General features: G+C 32.8%; 2 protein-coding genes across 4 annotated transcripts; one reads left to right on the top strand and one right to left on the bottom strand.

Annotated features, from left to right (window-relative positions):
- Positions 1-1609: 1609 nt before the first annotated feature.
- Positions 1610-4582, top strand: LOC108336706 (protein NETWORKED 2A). The gene is made up of 2 exons (XM_017573170.2): positions 1610-3394; positions 3511-4582. The coding sequence occupies exons 1-2, from the start codon at positions 1610-1612 to the stop codon at positions 4576-4578; spliced, it is 2853 nt and encodes a 950-aa protein (XP_017428659.1). The 3' UTR covers positions 4579-4582.
- Positions 4583-4980: 398 nt separating this feature from the next.
- Positions 4981-9523, bottom strand: LOC108337722 (uncharacterized). Of its 3 annotated transcripts, none has more exons than XM_017574299.2 (5): positions 9302-9523; positions 9024-9213; positions 7191-7277; positions 5392-5683; positions 4981-5209 (listed from the first exon to the last, which is right to left on the bottom strand). In XM_017574299.2, exons 1-5 carry the CDS (start codon positions 9376-9378, stop codon positions 5103-5105), a joined length of 753 nt encoding a protein of 250 aa, XP_017429788.1. In that variant the 5' UTR covers positions 9379-9523; the 3' UTR covers positions 4981-5102. The 3 variants fall into 3 exon arrangements, with proteins under 3 accessions (XP_017429788.1, XP_052735750.1, XP_017429787.1); XM_052879790.1 differs by having other exon boundaries at positions 4990-5209; positions 5324-5683; positions 9020-9179; XM_017574298.2 differs by having other exon boundaries at positions 4999-5209; positions 5324-5683; positions 9302-9518.
- Positions 9524-13236: the final 3713 nt, after the last annotated feature.

Genomic DNA, 13236 nt, shown 5'->3' with positions numbered 1-13236 from the left:
GCAGCGGCGGTGCGATTGTTGCAACGGAATGGAGCCCCAAGATTTGAAGCTCTGACACCAAGTTGAAAATAAGACTTATTTATTATTATCAATCATGAAAAATACATTTTCATATCCTGTATTTGTAATAATCTAATTCTCCTAAAAAGTGAAATAGGGAAACAAAATAAAATAAAAGATTATATATCTATATCTTCTAATTAAGAAGATTCTAAAGATATTTTCTCTAATTACAACACAATTTATACATATAATATTTTTATCTTTCTAATTAATAATGCAACATAATATTTTATATAACATAGTTAATGGTAAGCATTCATAAAAATAATGCTTCCATCCATTTATAATTATTATTATAAATTAGGTTAGTAGAAAAAGAATAATATCTGGCTTCTTACCTAATGCATGAAAAACAGTTTGTAACTTATAGCAGTGCCGCGACAGATAATTTTTTTCCAATTTTGTTTGAAAGTTAGAACTAATTAGCTGGTTGTTACTGAATAGATGAAAACTGCTTTCCCAAAATTAACATACCTATAACAAAATAAATAAAAAAGAGACCAAAAGTGTTCATGTTCATGTTCTTTGTTATAAAAAAAAAAAAAACTGACTTAGATTAATTTTTTTGGCATTGTAACTTGTATTTAACCTCCAAAGTTTGTTAAATTCCTTTTCTTAGGTTGGGAACCAACCAAAAGTGAGGAAATTGATCTTAAATAAGCTCTCCAACATTTGTGCTCTTCAAAGGAGCCAACACCTTACACGTATATATGGGGCGAAGTATACTCCTCTCCATATATGAGGACATTTTCGCCAACCTATGCTTTTCTTTTCCCCTCTCATTTCATTAATCACCATCCTAAACAAATTCAAACCTTTTCTCAGATCATAAATTCTGTTGTGGGACATTATTTTTGTGTCACATCTTCGTCATCAACATTTTACTTCAATGGGTTGAAAGTGCATGATTGCTACCTAAGACAAACATGTTGCAAAGGGCAGCAAGCAATGCATATTCATGGTGGTGGGCCAGCCACATCCGGACAAAGCAGTCAAAATGGCTGGATCAAAGCCTCCATGGTATGTTTCTCAGTATGAAACCTCAATAATCAATTTGATTATTATTTTATCTTAAAATTCTCTAGTAACACCAAATCAAATATTGGATATTAAGACCCAGAATGTACCAAATTATCAATCTCAGGCGATTTAGAATCACCAACATTCTCATTTTCTCTTGATTTCCCAAACTACTTTGTGGAGAATTGTTGATTAAGATGGCTTGCAATTCACATGCATAAAAAAGAAGCTTTTCGTTTCAAAGATAGTAGCTGCATTTTCTTCAATGCACCATTTTCTCAGGCTACACATGCATACACTAAACAAGACATATGGTGTAGAATTAAGAGATGGTTTTAGAGAAAGGGATGCAAAATGATAGGAGCATAGGGAAATGAATTAATGACATTAAGAATGAAATAGGATAATGGCATAGTTGTATCAGTTTAATGGGTGCATAATGGATAGGAACAGAAGTTATCATGTTCATCATTGTTATGCTTTAAGTTTTGGAATAAAATTGAGTGAATAATGAGGGAAACAAATAATGACAGATATGGAGGAGAAGGTGAATGAAGCCCTGGTTGTGCTGCGAGATGAAGGGGACTCATTTGCTAAGAGGGCAGAAATGTATTACAAGAAGAGACCAGAGTTGGCAAATTTTGTGGAAGAAACCTTTCGAGCATATAAAGCCTTAGCAGACAGATATGATCATTTATCAAAGGAACTTCAAAGTGCAAACCGCACTATAGCCAGTGTTTTCCCAGACCAAGTCCCATGTCATATGGAAGAAGATGAGGAAGAAGAAAGTGACACAGGAACTAATTCAATATCATCAGACCCCACCAATCAAACACATGATAAACCATCCATTCCTAAAGTTCCAAAAACCCCAAAGAAGGATTTTAGAAGCCAGTCCATGTTGATCTCCAGAAAGGCCACACTTAAGAAGACTCCTAGCTCTGTAAAATACATTCCAACAATTTCATCTTCTGGTCTGACCAAGGATGAAGCTTTGGCAGAAATTGACAAGCTTCAGAAAGAAATATTGTCGCAGCAAACTGAGAAAGAGTTCGTAAGGAGTTTGTACGAACGCGCCTATGAAAAGTACTGGTCAATTGAAGACCAGATCACAGCAACACAGAAAAGAGTTTGCAGCTTGCAAGATGAGTTTGGTGTTGGGACAGTGATAGAAGACAATGATGCAAGAACTTTGATGGCAGCCACAGCTCTAAAATCATGCCAAGAGACTCTGGACAAGTTGAAAGAGATACAAGTTCAAGCATCTAAAGAAGCTAAAGAGGAGTATCAAAGAGTTAAGAAAGCTCATGAGATGTTTGAGATCCTAAGAGACCAATTCATTTCTAAATATATGACAGGTCAGCCAGAGCATGATGATGGGGACAAGTGTAAGAGTGTAGAAACAGATCAAAAAAGCATAGATGAAGAGATGGATCGGTTGGAGCAAGAGGCGCATAATGTGGGGCTATTGAGAGAGAAGATCAAACGAAAGTTGGAGGAAGATTCAAGCAATTCCTTAACTGTGACTGAAATGGCTGAGTGCATTGATGAGCTTGTAAATAAGATTTGTACCTTGGAAACAGCGGTTTCATCTCAGACTGGTTTGGTTAAGAGACTAAGATCAGACACAGATGGACTTCAGACAAGCATAAGAAAGTTGGAAGAAGACAAGGAAATGCTCATAGAAGACTCAGAAGTTACCAAGAAGAAGCTAAAGGAATTAGAGCGAGAGTTGTGGAGACTTAAAATGCTCAACCGAAGTGTCAGAAGTCAAGACAACACTCTCCAAACGCACTTTACTGAAGCTACCTGTAACCTTGAGCACCTGTCTGGAAAATTGACTTACATGAAGCCAGATGAGGAGGAGGAGAACTTGGTACTTTACAGGAAGAAGAGAACTGCTTCTGATGGTATACCAGGGAAAAAGTCTGATAAACATGGTGCTAACTTGTTTGTTAATAACTTAGATGTCAAGACAATAAAGGAAAAAGATGGTGCAAATATTCATAAGAACGAGTCTAATTCGATTGGGAGTAGTTTTCTTAATGAAAGCATTCAGAAGCTGCCATTCCATGAAAATGATAATTCATCTGATACAGTGAGCAATATTGACAATGAATCACAAGATTTGAACACTGGTGAGGGAGATCAACCTAACTGGAGGCAGATGTTTATGAGTGGATTAGATGACAGAGAAAAAATTTTGCTGGAGGAGTACACATCAGTCTTAATGAACTATAAGGAGGTCAGGGCTAAGCTCAATGATGTGGAAAAGAGAAGCCGAGACAGCATTTTTGAGTTGACACTTCAGGTAAGAGATTATATGGTTACTTCCAAATAAAGTCATGATAGGTATACTATGAACTTTCACATCTATGTTTTCAGCTTTTAGCTCTTAGCTCTTACTATGTAAAATTTTGCCTACAGCTTAGGGAGATGAAGAATGCTCTTGTGGCAAAGGATAAAGAGATACAGTTTTTACGTCAGAAGCTAAACTGTCCAGATGCAAATCCTGATGAAAGTCCCTACACCAACACCACGGAATACAAATATACACCCAATGAAGCAGTTCTTCGAAGAGCAAGTCAAAGAGCATATGGGTCAGACTCAGAAGTTTTACATTTAAATTCAAATGCAGATGCAAATGCAAATGCAGTTACCCCTTTCTCAGAACATCACGGTGAAACTGAAAGCACGAGAAGTATGACCTTATCATCTCTGAAAATGACACTTGGAAGGCTCATGGAAAATCAGGATAAGCGCCATGACCTTTCGAACATGGAACTGAAATTCCGTTCAGCCATCGATGACTTAATGGAAGAGAACTTGGAGTTCTGGTTGAGGTTTAGCACTTCAGTTCATCAGATTCAAAAGTTCCAAAACTCTATTCAGGACTTGAAAGCTGAGCTGAAAATGATAAGGGAAAGAAACGCGAAATCTGAAGGGCATTCAAATAATAAACATCATATGCAATCTGAACTCAGGCCAATATTCAGACACCTTAGAGAAATAAGAACCGAGTTATCACTGTGGGTGGAACACAATGCAGTACTTCAGGATGAACTGCAAGGAAGGTACTCATCTTTGAGCAACATCCAAGATGAGATAGCAAGAGCGGGGTACGCGGAATCCGGAGCCGACCACGCTGAGCTAATTAGCAAGTACCAAGCTGCAAAGTTTCAAGGTGAGATTCTCAACATGAAGCAAGAGAACAGCAAGGTTGCAAGTGAACTTCAAGCAGGTCTTAGCCTTGTGAAGGGAATGAAAGTTGATGTTGAGAAGACACTTGATGAGCTAGATGAAGCTATTGGTGATAGTAGTAAGAGTGTCAGCCAGATAAAAAAATCCAGTAGTCGTGCTCGAATACCCTTGAGGTCTTTCTTGTTTGGAGTCAAGTTAAAGAAGCAAAAGAATCATCCTTCACTGTTTGCATGTGTCAACCCAGCATTGCAAAGGCAACACAGTTTCAATGAACAAGCACCAGCTCCAATTTAGAACAACTTCCACCAGTACTTGGATTCTACTCTAAATTATGTAACAGTACTGTGATTGTGATAATATATAAAAGCTGAGTCCTCGTGCTGTTTTAATTTTAATTGCAACATTGACTTACAATCCTTTCTTAAAGTGCGTGAGTTCATCTGTATAAAAGCAAATGGAATTTTATCTTTAATTTTGGTAGCCTTTTGCATGTGTAGTTTCATAATATGATATGACATGCATTTTAAATATAAAATTATTTATCTTTGTAGAAGATTTTTTGTTTATGGCAGAAGTTTCCCCTTGGCAAATGATTATGAATAATGTGTTTTTTATTTAACCATATATGGCAGTCTAAAAAACAGTGTCTTTATCCAACTAATGTTGAAATATTTAGACAAATAACTTATTGATTCACTCTGTAAAGTATTGTATTCATGAAAACGACTATAGACAAATATTGAATTTAGAAATGGTATGTAATTTTCCAGAACTAAAAACAATCAAAATCACATCGATAATTCGTAATGAATTGTTCGTCAAGTGAACAAAAAAAATATAATTGAGTGATCGATTGTCAGCTGTTGAGGGATAGGTTGCGATATCAATTGAAGTCGCCTTCTCTCTTTCGCAATGTGCTCCACCTCTGCAAGTATTTAAATTATCATTGACAATATCTAACATGAAAGTTATAATTATTATTAATAATGAGATGACATTCCAACAAAGCATGAACGACTAGATTTATCCCTTAAAACACCTTAGATAATTGTGAGGTGCTTCTCTTGATAGGAAAGTCGTCTTTTTTAATCATAGTTGCCCAGTTACCTTCACCCCACCTCTGAACGGCATCTCGTAATTGCAGATCCTCTTGCTCTGACCATGGTTCTCTTTTCTTTTTAATAGATGTGCTACTTCTGACTGAACCATTGCCTTCTACCACTCTTGTTGATGATGTATTTGGCAGTGTCTGTCTCTTCACTGTTACTGGAAAAATAATATCGGTGTTGCTCGAACTTTCATTCTTATCAATGGTAGAGGGAGTATTTATAGTCAACGGAGCTTGAATCACTGAACTAGTAGCACTGGATTCACCCAGTTTAAAAGATGCCATAATTACCTAAAGAATAAATTATTTAATACAATTGTTAACTAGAATTAACCGTCATATCATATCATGCACCTCTAATAAAAACACATTTTCACCGTGAGAAAAAATTATAATAAATAAATTTTGTTTTTTATTTTATTTCCGGTTAAGTCATGTTGTGTAAACTTTTTTGAAGTAAACTTAAAATTCAAATTTCTGTGTTCTTTTAGCTTTGCTCTTTTACTTTTAATTTTATATTTTTTCACTATTTCTTCTTTGAAGATATTTTTTCTTAAACTACATAATGAATGATTTTGTGAATTTTGTCTTATACTGTATATATGTTTATCTCCACTCAATATAAATGCCTCAACTCTCATTTGAATGCCACACAATTAAAACAGCCCAGGCTCATCCAACAATGCAAAATTGCTTCCAACAAAACCAAAATCTCATGACTTATTACAAACCTGCATAACAGCTTTACATCCACCAAAACCAAAATCCCATGATCCATTATACCTTAAATCCAACAAAATACAAAATCCCATGACCCATCACAGCTTTACATTGATGCTGACAAAACCTATCTATCTATATAGATCATACTCTGATTATTACCGTTCAAAAATGCTATCTCAAGTTTTTGGTCTTAATCATGTTTGTATGTTGAGCATTTGTGGACCAACCTTCAAAAACGTTTATTAACAATTTTCTGAAATTCTCGAACCACTTCTTCTGAAACTGATATGCTTAAATATGATTGCAAAAAATATTTAGGTAATAGAATTGCGACAATAACAACTCGAAAGTAACCGTTTTTTTATTAATGACACGATTAGATTATCTTATCGAGGATAAGGAATTTTGACTACAATAATATAGAGAAAAATAATGTCCCATGGTTCAAGAATATTTCATAAAATTTATGGCTTTCTATTGTTCATTATAAATACTATTAACTTTAAATATTTTTTTTGTTATTTTTGTTTTGCTCCAGCAGACACGTGGAATTTAAAATATTTATAAATTATTAATTTAAATATAAATCTTCTGTAGCTCAAAATGGATGAGACCAGCCTAGTTCAATGGATAATGTTACTCTTCCTTAAGTCCGATTGGGAAGTAACATTGAATAACACTAAAAAATCCGAATCCAGGCTAAGTACGCTAGCCTTCTTTTTAAGTTAAAATAATAAGAAAGAAATAATAATAATAATATTATTATTATTATTATTATTATTATTGTTGTTGTTATGTTTGTGAATCAAATTCTAAACGTTGACTTCAAAATCCATTTGGTTCATCTTCAAATGGAGAAAGAAATTTATTGAAAGACAAAAGTGGAAAGATGGGAGGAAGCATACACTAGATTCCTCTTTCAAGTTAAATAATAATCTTCTAGAAAATATTGAGCACATTCTTCTAAATTTGAAATATTTAGTTAAAAGTTGGAAAGTATTGGGTGAAACAAATATGCAATTGGCTGCACAACATACCTGGATAAAATTTAGTAATTTGGTAAATTATAACACACCTTAACAAATGCTGCAGCTTCGGTTGCAGTTTCCCTGTTTAAGCGAGGTAATGGTTCTCGTTCACTCTCCAAGTCACTGTCATCATCCTACAGAAAAGCACCAAATATGTATGAATCTATAAATGTGCAATACAAATTCAATAGCTTAAACCAAACAAAAAACAGTAACCGCAGGCGGACAGTATTAAACTGATCTAAGATACAGTTTTCATGAATCTGCATGCGGTGAACATTCATGATAACTATAACTGCTCGAGTATAATAAACACTGTTATCTTTATTGTAATAACATTTAAACTTTATTAGGATGGAGATACTTGAAAAAGAAATCATAGTATGGTGGAGTAACTTTAATTGCAATTTCAGCCGGAACTAATGTCTGAAATTTATGGATTTTCACTAGTAGTATATCTATATTTGATTTAAGATATCAGAAGCACCGAAAATTGAATAAGAGACTACCACGTATCTCATAAATTTTTTAGGCAATTGACATTAATTTGCTTGGTGGGGATGACATTCACTATTATAAGCCCTAGTGGAAGGACTATTCGGGCTTGATTTGTGAAAGACAAAAAAGTAAAAAAAAAAAGGAAAAGAAAGAAAAACACACAAAATGAGAAATAAAAAATTAATAAATATTGAAAGTAAGCTTATTTTCGCTTTAAGGAAAAGGGAAAAAGATTTGTGTAAAAGTTCATAAATATTAATGATTATGTATATATATTATAATAATTATGTATGGAATTATGTCATCGAATAATATTTATATTTATTATTATAAAATAATAATATTAAAATAAAAGATGTTAATAATAAATAAAATATATTTAACATTTTTTATACCGAAACAATTTCACTTTTTTTCCTTTTGTTTTTACATTTCCCCCTCTCACGGTTCCATGCATTTTCTAATTATATATTAGAATAGAAAGTGTAGAAAATTATATATACATTTTAAATTAAAAAATTAAGTTATTAAGTGAGTTGTGTTAGAACATTATGTCATCACGATAAGTAAGTTTAAGTTAGTCTATTCTGTGTAATCATTAAAAATAAAATTGAACACAATTAAGATATTTGTGAAAATAAAACTCTTTTACATGTGTTTAATTACTGGCTAAAATAGGGAAGATAAACACTCACTTTCTGTTAAAAAAAAAAGGACTCATTTCTTTTCATTGCAAAACACGATGCATACAAGCATATGGACATGATGAATATGTAGGCAAAGCAATGTAGATAGAAAGGTACGAAAGAAAAGAGACATAAAAAAGATATAAGAGCATAAAATAAAAAGTAAAAGAGAGAATAAGGACCGATTCCCCTGATAGATAAAAAAAGGTAGATGAAGATGAAAAGATAGAATATAGATTAATAATTAATAATAAATCATAAACTGAATCCCTATAAATTATTGAAGCATTTCAATGTGTCGTTAACCTGCATTGCTCACTTATCAAATAAATGCTTAAAATATTATTAAGCTAAAATCTATCTTCTCGCTGATCAAACAGTGGCATAACAAATACCAAAAATACAACCAACCTAAATTCTGTCTTTTTAAGAGCAGGAATAATAGTAACAATAGTTTCCTTCTCGATGAGACTCACATCTCACACAATTAATTAATGACATAGAATTATGAATATGACTTTGGAAAATTCGGTCAAACTTTGTAAAACTCAAGAAAAAAAAAACACGTTGCAGCTTAAATCTGAGAAATGTAACTTGAAAATATGAAAAAAGAGAGAGCAGGATATAGAAATTATAATGCAAATAATCATAGTTTAAACAAAAACATATTCACAAAAAATTAAAAAGCGTACAAACCAAAGGTTGAGCATCGTCATCCAAATTTGCCATGGAGTGACCATACGCCAAATGTCGCCACAGCATTTGATACTCTCTAGCATTAGAAATTCCGGTTGAAGTTTTGGCCGCCAAATCATTCCAGTTAAACTTGGAATACGGATAATTGGCCAATTCCTGAAGCAACGTCAAAACCGTTGGTGCATCGTATCTGCATGATGTTTCACGCAGATCAAAACAGAAAAACGAGATGAAAATAATTTAAAACAAAAATAAAAAACAGAACGAAGAAATGAGACCTTTGCAACAGAGAAGCAGTGTCTTCTGCGCTGAAAGGAACCTTAACCCTTCTTTGCTTGTTAACCTCTTTAGCCATGGGATCAAATGGAAGTTGCAGAATAAGAAATTTTCTCTCTCTGTGCTCTCAGTGACGACTCAGTCCTTCTTCTGTTTTCTTCTGTTTCTCTTTCCAGTGCCTCGCAATTTGTGCGCGTTGGATAAACTTGGGAGCCTTTATACATTGCAACGAGTATACGGATAGTACAAATCCGTTGATTGGGGAAGGGGAAATGCCCAGATTACAAAATTACCCTTATATAATGAAATGTTTATATATATCAGTTTTTTTAGGAAAAAAAAATAGACAAAAAAATTATACCCCGTTGATTTTGTAATATTTTATTTATTTATTATTATTTTATTTCAGTATTTCTATTTCTTTCTTCACAAGATGTAATTAGTAAAACCATTATTCATTAAAAAAAATCTCGGATTAGAAAAAATGAAGTTGTGTTTTTTTAAATGTTTAATAGATATCTGAATTTATGATTATTTATTGAAACTCTTTTCGTTAAATATTGTTTTAAATATATTAATACATGTCACAAAGGTTATATATGATATAAGAATTATAAAAATTATGTCATATTTATAGCGTAACAGTATTTAGTTAATTAGGTATAAATATTTCTTTACGTTTTGATTGCATATGGGTGACAGAATTGTTAATAGTTCGATTGTTCGATTAAAAAATTATTAAAATAAATACTATCATCCATTTTCATTATAAATATATTTTTATAAAAATTTGATTATGTTTTTATATAAAAAAAAGTACAATGTTGTTAACTATCTTTCATTATAAAATAACATTAAATATATTTTTAACTTTCACTTAAACTATCTTTCATTATAAGATAACATTAAATATATTTTTAACTTTCATTTAAAATTGAATCTTGTTTATCACTTTCATTTTATAAAATTATTAATGAATATATTAAGTCTTTCTAATTAAATAGATATGAGGTAACAAATTATATTGTCAAGGTGTGTGTTTAAGTGTTAGTGCGTGTCCACGTTAACAACACATTTGTTTGTAAAATCAATCAATTTTTAGTGTCATTTAGTTACAATAAACTAAATTCATTTATTAATAAAGATTAAAATATTCAAAGTTTAAAATATGAACTAAATCTAATTCCGCAAAAGTTAAAACACTTAAAAATATATTTAACTTTTAAATTTAATAAAAAAATATGTGTTTTAATTAATATTAAATGATTTTGATTTGATTAATAAAAGTATTTTACACATTATATATTACATATTCTATTTATGAAATATAAAAGTATAAATTGGAAAAAGTATGAAGTATTCCCAATTTTTACACTCCAAATTTTTCTAAATTATTACTTTACCCTTTATTAAAAATATATTAAAAACCCTAACATGAGAGGTGTGAATCTCTTCTTGGCAGCGCCGCCGTCCACATTCTCCCTCCATTTATGTTCCTTTGCTTTCTCAACATATCCTCCATCCATTTTTACCTCCATTTTCCTAGCACTTGGCTTCTATGGAACTAATGAACCTTGCTTTTCCCTTTCTTTGTTGCGTGCTGGAGGAAGAAGAAGCATGGTGGTAGTAGAAGAAGCTAGTGCGGATACAGTGATATAGCTTTTATAATGAATCTTATTAAAATTCTTGCTTTAAACAATTAATCTTCTTCTATCGAGCCAATTCACAACAACCAAAGTTTTTCGTTGGAATGTTTCTCATCCTCATTTTTGTTGAAGTTCTTGCCTGTATGATCTCATTGTTGCTATTATTCTCTCATTGTTGGTATCATCATCTCTTCTCGTGTTGGCCAATCTAGAGCTGATTAAGAAAGATGTATGTTTCAAAATATTTGTTTAATATATCTCTTTTGTTTCTATTTTTATTATTAGACGTGAGACTCATTTTTCTTTTAGTATTGTTCTAATTTTTGTAAATTTTATTAAATTTTTTTTTACGATGATATTTAAATAGTTAGTGTCCACGTCACCGAGTTATTTTATTTTTTGTGATGTAAATCACCACGTCATCTCATCTTTTGTCCAGCACCCCCATGAACTCTAGGCTGTCACTATGTCCTTCTCCACAATGTCGTGCCATCACCAAATCCAAACCACCCAACAAACTTTTCTCCTATGGTTTTCTTTCATACCTCTCTCCCGTTCTCGAGTCCTCTTCCCTTAGGCCATCCGAGCATTATCACTACATCTAAGGTTTGTTTGATTTCTCTCAACAAAAGATTTCTACTTTGAAAAACCAAAACGAAATATTTGTATAAAATGTCATGAGAATTGCTTGAAGTCGAAATTACAACATGAATCAAGTCACTGCACCATCCTGCTTCTCAAGTTTGAATAAAAGCTTTATGAATCCATTTTCCTCACTTACAAACCACAAATCTAGAATCACTCCCAAAATTAAGGTTTTAGTGATGATAATATTGCGATTTGTGCTTGCTTTTGGGTCTAGTTTTTCTGCGGGTTTCGCTTGAACGAAGATGGTGACGATGGTGGTACCATTTGGGTTTGGTTTTTCTACAGGATTTGCATGAATGGTGATGATGGTGGCACAATCTGGATTTAGTTTTTCTACAGGTTTTGCACAAACGAAGATGGTGATGGAGGTGGGACAACCAGTGGGTGGTGTTGTGACTATGTCTTGAAGAGATGGTTGAAGAGACACTCTAATTTGTAGTGGTTGGTGGTGGTGCAACGACGTGGAAGAGGACATGGTGGCTACTTAGGATTTTTTGTTATGTTGGGAAGAAAATGAGATGACGTGGGGTACCATATCACAAAAGATGGAACAACTTATTCACTAATTACTCATGTGGACAATACGATTTAAACATTGTTATAAGATAAGATTAAATGAAACAAAAATTACAAAAATTAAAATTACATTGAACACTCAAAAAAGTAGAATCCCAACCAAGTTTATGAAAATTATTACAAAATGGGTTTTAAGCCTAATTCAATCTCAAAAAATCAGCTTGTAAGATGAGGTTTGCATTCCACTTATATATTATAATTTAGGCCTTATCTCTAGTCGTGGGACTTCTAACACACCCCCTTCACGCTGAGTTATGGACATCTCGAGCATGAGAGTATAATTAATGGGTGGTCCGATAGTGACCCAACAACGGAGGATCATTTAATCTGAAAACACCTGAAGAAACTTTAGAGACTCTTGAGCTAATGGAAAATAACATAGTGAATATGCAATTTGATCACCAAAATAGAAAAGTTGGAGTTTGAGGTCAATAATTTGGATGCCATCCTAGCCCAAAATAAGTTGTTAACACAACAGATAACTTATTTGACTCTGAAGTTGGGAAATATGCAAGCAAATAGTTTGCATACAACATCTCCAATGTGTGATTTTTGTGGAGGAATACATTAAAATGGTGCATGTCAAGCCACTCAATAAGAGGCACATGTGAATGCAGTGGGACAACAACAAAATCAATTTTCTACCAACCTTAATGCAAATTGAAGGCACCAACCAACTAGATCTTGGAGCAATCCAATCCAATCAACTAAGGCCTTCATATCAATATCAAGAACAACCTATCAATCAAGGGAACAAGATGTCTACATTGGAAAATGCGTTAGAGAAGCTAACTAAGCATGCTTCTAATTTCATGAATGAGACAAAGACTAACTTCAAGAACCAGGAAGCTTCAATTAGAAATTTGAAGAACCAAATTGGTCAACTTTCAGGACAACTCTTAGAGAGATCTTTTAGAACATTTCCTAGTGACACCATACCAAACCCAAGGGAACAATGTAAGGCAATGCAATTGAGGAGTGGAAGATTGTTAGAGAATGAAAAAAGGAGTGAGATGAAGAGAGAGAAAAAGAAAAGATTTGATGAAACAGAGGAAGAGAGTGAAGAA

This window comes from Vigna angularis, chromosome 7 (genome assembly GCF_016808095.1).
Source record: "Vigna angularis cultivar LongXiaoDou No.4 chromosome 7, ASM1680809v1, whole genome shotgun sequence".
Lineage (NCBI taxonomy): Eukaryota > Viridiplantae > Streptophyta > Magnoliopsida > Fabales > Fabaceae > Vigna > Vigna angularis.
The sequence above is the reverse complement of the archived record's forward strand: the minus strand, read 5'-3'. Positions and strand labels throughout refer to the sequence as shown.

Coding starts and splice junctions, on each gene's coding strand:
- LOC108336706 (XM_017573170.2), top strand. CDS start 1,610: ATGACAGATATGGAGGAGAAGGTGAATGAAGCCCTGGTTGTGCTGCGA. Junction 3,395..3,510: donor TTTTTGAGTTGACACTTCAG/GTAAGAGATTAT, acceptor TTTTGCCTACAG/CTTAGGGAGATGAAGAATGC.
- LOC108337722 (XM_017574298.2), bottom strand. CDS start 9,378: ATGGCTAAAGAGGTTAACAAGCAAAGAAGGGTTAAGGTTCCTTTCAGC. Junction 5,684..7,190: donor AAGCTGCAGCATTTGTTAAG/GTGTGTTATAAT, acceptor TTTATTCTTTAG/GTAATTATGGCATCTTTTAA. Junction 5,210..5,323: donor GCACCTCACAATTATCTAAG/GTGTTTTAAGGG, acceptor AAATACTTGCAG/AGGTGGAGCACATTGCGAAA.